Raw genomic sequence first — 6,896 nt, 5'->3', positions numbered from 1 at the left:
AAAACAGTGGTTAACATGCCCATGTACCATTTTAAGAAACATGCTGCAAGCATTACAATCAGGATGTGTACATCTCCAAACACACACAAAATCAGTTCAAACTCTAAATTTCTTGTCTTTGGGCTGTATTGAATTAATTGTGGAATGAAAATGGTTTGCAAATCACTGATTTCTATTTTTACTTACATTACACACAACATCCCAACTTCTTGGGATTGGGTTTTGTACAAAAAGTTAAACCAGACACAAATCCTCATGTCATGTTAAATAAAGCTTTTATTGAAAATATACTAAAACCCACAAAGCTGAAGGGGGTAGTTGCAGTGAAGGTATCAAACAGAGTAACTGTTTATCCTTAGATATAGTTTGGATAATTGAATGGTGAGAGACACTGGGATCTCCCTTCCTCTATAGTGATACATGATAAGTTGGGAAGGCAGGGGCATGTATGGTGGAGTCGTTTTCCAAAGAAAGGAACCTGGAAGCAGAAAGGGATACCATTTCAATGACATTTATTCATGTTCACAAGAAATAGCAGTGTTCAGGGTTTGGTTTTCTGATTTCTTGGGTGCGTTCGAAAAGTCCAAAAAATTACCTCCTAAGTCCTTTCCTATTCACTTTTCCTTAACCCCGACGAGAAACGTCACAGGGTTAAGGAAAGGTGGGAGTAAGAGGATAGGAAAGGAGAACTGTGGTGAGTAAGGAGTCCAACTCCAATTTCCCTGGGCGGATGTTACGGACGTGACGTGTGTTTTTTGTGTAAAAACTACAATTTAACGTTGATGGACTACAAAATTCGCAACTTCCACTCGGTGTGTTCTCTGTGTTGTTTTGTGCTGTGAACGCTAAAACGTCAGAGATATGAGCTCATTAAGATTTTTATATCCTAAAGTCTCTTCAGGAAGAGGAACCGTGAACATCTAGAACAGCAGAAACCTTTCTCTTAATCTGAACTTTCAACTAAGTCAATGCAACGAGATGAATAATGTTCAAGTCCTTTTGTTTCATAACGATATTAAATACTTTTGCTTTATTCCCTACCTAATCATTTTTTAAATTCTCTCGTCTCATTTAAATTTATTAAAGAGTCTACTCTGGTTTCATCTTTCTTTCAGCTCATTCTGTGAAAAGCTCTATAAACTGCGTCTTCCCTGCGTAATTATGATGATAAATATAATAATCACAATATGGCAACATGCCGACTTTATCGCTTTAGTTGGTTGTGATTAACAAACTTAAAACGTTTACTTTAGTATTTCAAAATAGCAAGACAAATACAGTTTAAAACACTGACTGATCGGTTAACTATTTAAATAAAATGGAAATGAGAAGAAATGAAATCATGATCATAAGTTGAATGACAAAGTTTTCATGTCTGTGATATCCCTCTGTTCAACCCTACTGCCTTCCGTTTATCACGTGTATTATACGTTTGACTGAATTTTATGGTTTAAATCGGGGTTAGTAAAGTTATTCTAGTTATTTAAGTTAGTCACTTGTTTTGATGAGCGGTCAACAGGTGCGTCACTTTAAATGAAGTTTACGCAAAGCATTGTGGGTCGTCTTTTCATCCCTCCTTTGGTAAAGGATGGTCCAGTGTTTCCTAGGCTAAAGGAGATAATAAAGGAAATAATGAAGCTCCTTTCCTTACCATTTGGAGAATTCGAACAGTCCTTATCATGGCCGACACTTTAATACTTCCGGGTCGTTTCACTCAGTTAGGAGCCTTCCTAAGCAACATAGACTTTTCAAACGCACCCCTTGTCTCGATTCAAACAGAATTAACTAAATACCATTTATAGAGTGTCAGCAGAACAAAGTATCATGAATCCACTTTAGAGGACTCTCCTTTTCTTTATTTTAGTTTTTAAAAACTTTCATGTTGTTATTTATGAATTGTAGCATCGCTATCCTGTGTGTATATGATCCATCACACTTCACAACTGTGGAAAGAAATCTGTGGATGATCTCACCTTGTGGCTCAAAGGGTGGCAGTCATCTCCCTCCTGTCCCATTGGTGTGCACATACGCAGGCTACGGATCCACAAGCTCACGGCACAACACATCCCCCCTCCACATTGAGAGTCTCTCTCACAGGCCTACATAACACAAACACACCCACACACACACACAAGATTAAATGATGATTCTGTCCTTAATTATAAACAGTTCAAGCAATGGCCCAGAACTCAATGAAAAGTGTCAAATGTGGGTTTTTTGGCCTATATGTTATTCTGAAGGAGAAATTGTAAATAGGCTTTGCCTCAGCATGTCACCTGCTGTGAATAAGAAACTTGTCATATCATGGTTTAAGAAAATTCTTTTGAGAGTCGAGAAGGTGAATGAAATTTCTTGCTTTGCATGAGATGTGGTAGATGCAGGGAAGAGAATGGATTTCTTCCATGATGACCGAGAGTTACATCAGATGGAAAGTGCAAGATTGTTGGGTGGGATGGGTAATTTATTTGTCAATTATGGGCATTATGTGTGATAATGATGTAATGCAAATCCTGATCATGAAACTTTACTATTTCCTTACACATTTCCTTCCATGAATATTAATATACAGTAGAAAAACTTGTAGACACATAGATTGTAATCGCAAATACACTGCACTTTTATTATTTACATTCACTAAAGTATTCATAGTGCAAGACTGATGCAAGCCCTGAATTATATTATGTTGTCATGTTTTTCCTCCCTCTGATTTGTCTTTTCACAAATGGATAAATGTTTCTCGATCATTCTAGAGATTAATTGTGGTACAACATCCTTTTTGGTAAAGGCACAATAACTTGCAAAACCATGACTTCATTTAGAGGTCATACTTTCCCTTATTTTTAATGGGGCAGTGGGTTTACAAGGTTACAGTTTTATAAGAGAGGTTCCCTTAAAAAAACCTGTCTTTCTATTTATTTGATTCAGAGACACTAGCATTTTTGCCTTTGTATTCAAATGTAATGCTTGATGGTACCACTACTGCTTCCATTTTCCTAAGACAACATGAACAATTAGCAATATTTTTGTAATGAAAATCCAATCTTAAATGTCGGCATTTATTCTGCATATAAGCATCACTTGGAAAGCCTCTCAATGAGGAGAATACACTTGTTTGCTCCCACTCACCCCTGTGATGACAGCTGAAGATCCATGGGACACCAACAATAGAGTGAAGATCAGTATGAAGAAGGACCTCATGGCGAGTGGATGTCTTCTTGCTCCTGTGCCTTCAGGAGTGGTAAACAAGGAGATTGAGGATGTTGGAACTTGCTGTGTGTGCATGGGTGACAGCTCACCAAGACAAGTGGCCTCTGATGTGCCTAGGGCTTGTGTATGTCTATACCCAGCCCACTATTCAAAAGACTCTGACTCACACCAGCATCAACGGATGAGTCTTCATAAAAAAGACCAAGGTAAATTTTAACATGACAATGCTCCTTCCTTTGATTATCTAAACAATATTTTTTTCTTTTAAAACCTTTTCTAAGAATTTGTGTAGTTATACAAAAAAAAAAGATTATTTACTGAGGTATATGCTGATCAAGGCCAGCGTGGCACTCTTTCACACTCCAAGGTCACAGTTTTGAATACACCTTTCAAACACATGAAAGTGCTTGTATTGAAAGCATTTCCAAGCTAACTGTATAGAACATAAGAGTCACTCTTTATCTCAGACTGTGCTTTAGGTGATCATCGAAATGCTGTATAAGAAAATAATTATAGTTATTACAATTACAATTATCATAAACCTAGACTATTTATTTTAACAAATGAAAACACAATTTAAAAAACTGCTAATCATCATAACCTTATTGAAATTAAAACTATAAATATCAATATTATAATAGATAAGACAATTAAATGCGGTCTTCTTAATATCAGATCTCTGGCATTTAAATCTTTACTAGTAAATGATCAAACATCAGAAAATCATATTGAATAATTTTGTTTGACTGAAACCTGGCTACAGCTGGATGTGAAGTTTAAATGGATCAGCCCCTCCCAGTCATAGGAATACTCACTGCTATTTTAAATTTCAGTCTCTTTTCCCAGTAAACCAAGGCTGAATTAAACTTCATTTAAAATCTTTATTCTAAAACTTTCTCATCCACTCTCAGGACCCTCTCAGTCAGTTTTATTTGTTATAGATTACCACCCTCCAGGGCCCTATACTGAGTTTTTATCTGAATTCTCTGACTTCCTTTTTTCAATTAGTCCTTACCACCGATAAAAATAATAATTAAAGGAGACTTCAACATCCATGTGGATGTTAGAAATAATAGTCTTAGCATTGCTTTCATATTGTTATTCGACTCAACTGGCTTCATACAGGGTGTTCATATACTCACTATTTTTATCACACCCTGGACCTTGTTCTTGTATTTGGCCTAGAGTTAAGAAATTAAGCAGTTTCTTTCTAGGAAATCCTCTTAGATCATTTCCTGATTACTTTCCTTACCACCTTGCTAGATTTCACTGCATGATAAGAAACCGTTTTCTGTAGAAACTTCACTGATAGGGCTGCTGCAGAATTTGGGGAAGCCATCCCAGCTGCTTTAATTCAGTTTCTTGTTATAATTCATTTGATAGCACTAATATTAGTGTTGGTTCTTCCAAGTTGGATCAGTTTGTTGATATCATTACGGATTGTGATGTCCATGACATCATGAGATGTTTGGTATTATCAGCCTGAGTGTCTGTGAGTGCAGCTCCTTGATTGGAGTAATGTCAGACACCTGTGCTTAGAGTGAGGAGGTTATTTAAGCTCCTGCAGTCACAGATTCTTTCTCTGACCTGGCCTCCACACAGGTATACCACAGTTGGGTTTAGTTATGTTAGATTAGGTTTAGTTCAGTTTGCATTTTACAACATTTACACACATTATCTTCACTCACGCACATCCTACACTACTGACTCTACTGATTTACACACTTCATGCTGTAAATATTTAATTTGATCTTATTTGAAGTAACTTTGAGTAATTTGGTTTAACTTGGTCTAATTTGGCATTTCTGACTCTTTAGTTTGGTTCAATTCATTTTAATAGTAAACTGCCTAATTTGATTATTTGATTTGAATGCTTAATTTGGTTTGATTTGAAAATAAAGACCTTTAAAAACTTTGCCATGTTATCGTCTCCCTCCTTTGTTGTGACCACCTGAGCCGGGTCATGACAGGATTCATTGAAAATCACTCTTGACTCACTTGCTCCCCTTAAACAGAGGACTATTTAATGACTGTGAGCTCCTTTGAGCAATTCAGAAACACATCAAAAAATGTGAAAGTATCTGATGCTCCAGTAAGTTAGGAGGATCAGGTGTACTTTGGCAGCATAATCATAATAAACTACCGCCTACGATATGCTCAAGCTGCCTGTTACTCTACTTTAATCAAAGAGAGTAAAAATAACCCCAGACACAGCTCCACTGAGCCCTGAATTCCTTCATCTCTTAGCTGTAATGTCATGTTTTTAGTGGTGAAATTATAAAATTAGAGTCAAACATATCAGCTTATCCAACCCAGATGTTGATTCATCCTTGATCTCTGGTGCAGCAACTCAGCTTTAGAACCAGATACCCACCTAGATTGTTTGTCCCAAATCAGTCTTCAAGAACTCAAATCAGTTATTTCTTTGTCTAAACCATCAACCTGTCTTCAAGACCCTACCCCAACCAAGCTGGCTAAGTCAGTTTTTCCTCTTGTTAGCACGTCTATTCTGGACATGATAAATACATCATTACAGGATATGTGCCACAGTCTTTCAAAGTACCTGTTATTAAACCTCCAAGGCCATTTGGACTCCTTAGCTAACTGTAGACTCATATCTAATCTTCCTTTTATTGCTAAGATCCTTGAAAAAGCAGTTGCCAATCAGTCAAGTGACTACCTCCAACATAACGGTCTATATGAAGACTTTCAAACAGGATTTAGAGCCCACCGTTGCACTTTCATGGTCTTCTCTCTGTCCTAGTTTTATTAGATCTTAGTGATGCATTTGATACTATTGATCATCACATCCTATGACAAAGACTTGAGCAATTACTAGGAGTTACAGGAGTAGCCTTAAGCTGGTTAAAATCTCCGCTTGTGCAGGTTAAGGATAAGTATCAAAAAGGAACATTTATAACAAAGTTAGATGGTGTTCCTCAGGAATCTGTTCTTTGACCAATTGAACCCTTTATATGCTTCCTCTAGAAAAAATTATATGGAACCATGCCATAGCTTTCCATTGCCATGCTGATGATACCCAATTGTATCATATCTATACATATCTATTAAGGCCGATGCTAAAACTCAGCTATTTAAATTAGAAACACCTTGAAGTCATTAATACCTGGATGACCAAAAATGTCCTGCTTCTTAACTTAGACAAGAATGAGGTTATTATTCTCGGGCCAAACAACTCTTAGAGACTTTTTCTAAGAATGTAACTGCCTTAGATGTTAGCCTGACACCCAGCTCCACTGTGAGAACTTTGAGTTCTATTTGATCAGGCTTTGTCTTTTAACACCCACATAAAGGAAGTTTCAAATACAGCCTTCTTTCACCTTCGCGACATCGCTAAAAGCAGGCACATCTTGTCTCAAGCACTGCTTGTATGCTAGTAAATTACTAAAGACCTTCAGCTGGCCCAAAACGTTTGGCATGCGTACCGACCAGACCCAGGAAAAGAGATCATACTATTCCTGTTGTAGCTTCTCTGCATTGGCTCCCAATAAAATCTAGAATATAATATAAACTTCTTCCCCTCACTTACAAAACTCTTAATGGTCAGGCACCTACCTATCTTAAAGAGCTTATAGTGCTGTATTATCCCTCTATAGTGTCCAGAAGTTTCCTTGCCTTTTCGTTTTTCATGACTTTAAGGGCTTTGATATACATTAGGAACTCATTGA

General features: G+C 37.0%; 1 protein-coding gene across 1 annotated transcript; it reads right to left on the bottom strand.

The window, feature by feature from the left end:
* Window positions 1-258: 258 nt before the first annotated feature.
* Window positions 259-6,559, bottom strand: prok2 (prokineticin 2). Its single transcript, XM_041782584.1, has 4 exons — window positions 6,549-6,559; window positions 3,127-3,337; window positions 1,974-2,099; window positions 259-478 (listed from the first exon to the last, which is right to left on the bottom strand). Exons 1-4 carry the CDS (start codon window positions 6,557-6,559, stop codon window positions 356-358), a joined length of 471 nt encoding a protein of 156 aa, XP_041638518.1. The 3' UTR covers window positions 259-355.
* Window positions 6,560-6,896: the final 337 nt, after the last annotated feature.

The sequence above is a fragment of the Cheilinus undulatus genome, linkage group 3 (assembly GCF_018320785.1).
Source record: "Cheilinus undulatus linkage group 3, ASM1832078v1, whole genome shotgun sequence".
Taxonomy (NCBI): domain Eukaryota; kingdom Metazoa; phylum Chordata; class Actinopteri; order Labriformes; family Labridae; genus Cheilinus; species Cheilinus undulatus.
Note: the sequence above shows the minus strand (reverse complement) of the source record. Positions and strands in the feature narration are given on the sequence as shown.

Bases quoted from the DNA above. Each gene is read 5' to 3' on its own strand.
- prok2 (XM_041782584.1), bottom strand. The intron at 2,100-3,126 runs GTGAGTGGGAGC...TGTGTTATGTAG, and splicing joins CTTCAGCTGTCATCACAGGG to GCCTGTGAGAGAGACTCTCA. The intron at 479-1,973 runs GTGAGATCATCC...TTCTGCTTCCAG, and splicing joins GCCACCCTTTGAGCCACAAG to GTTCCTTTCTTTGGAAAACG.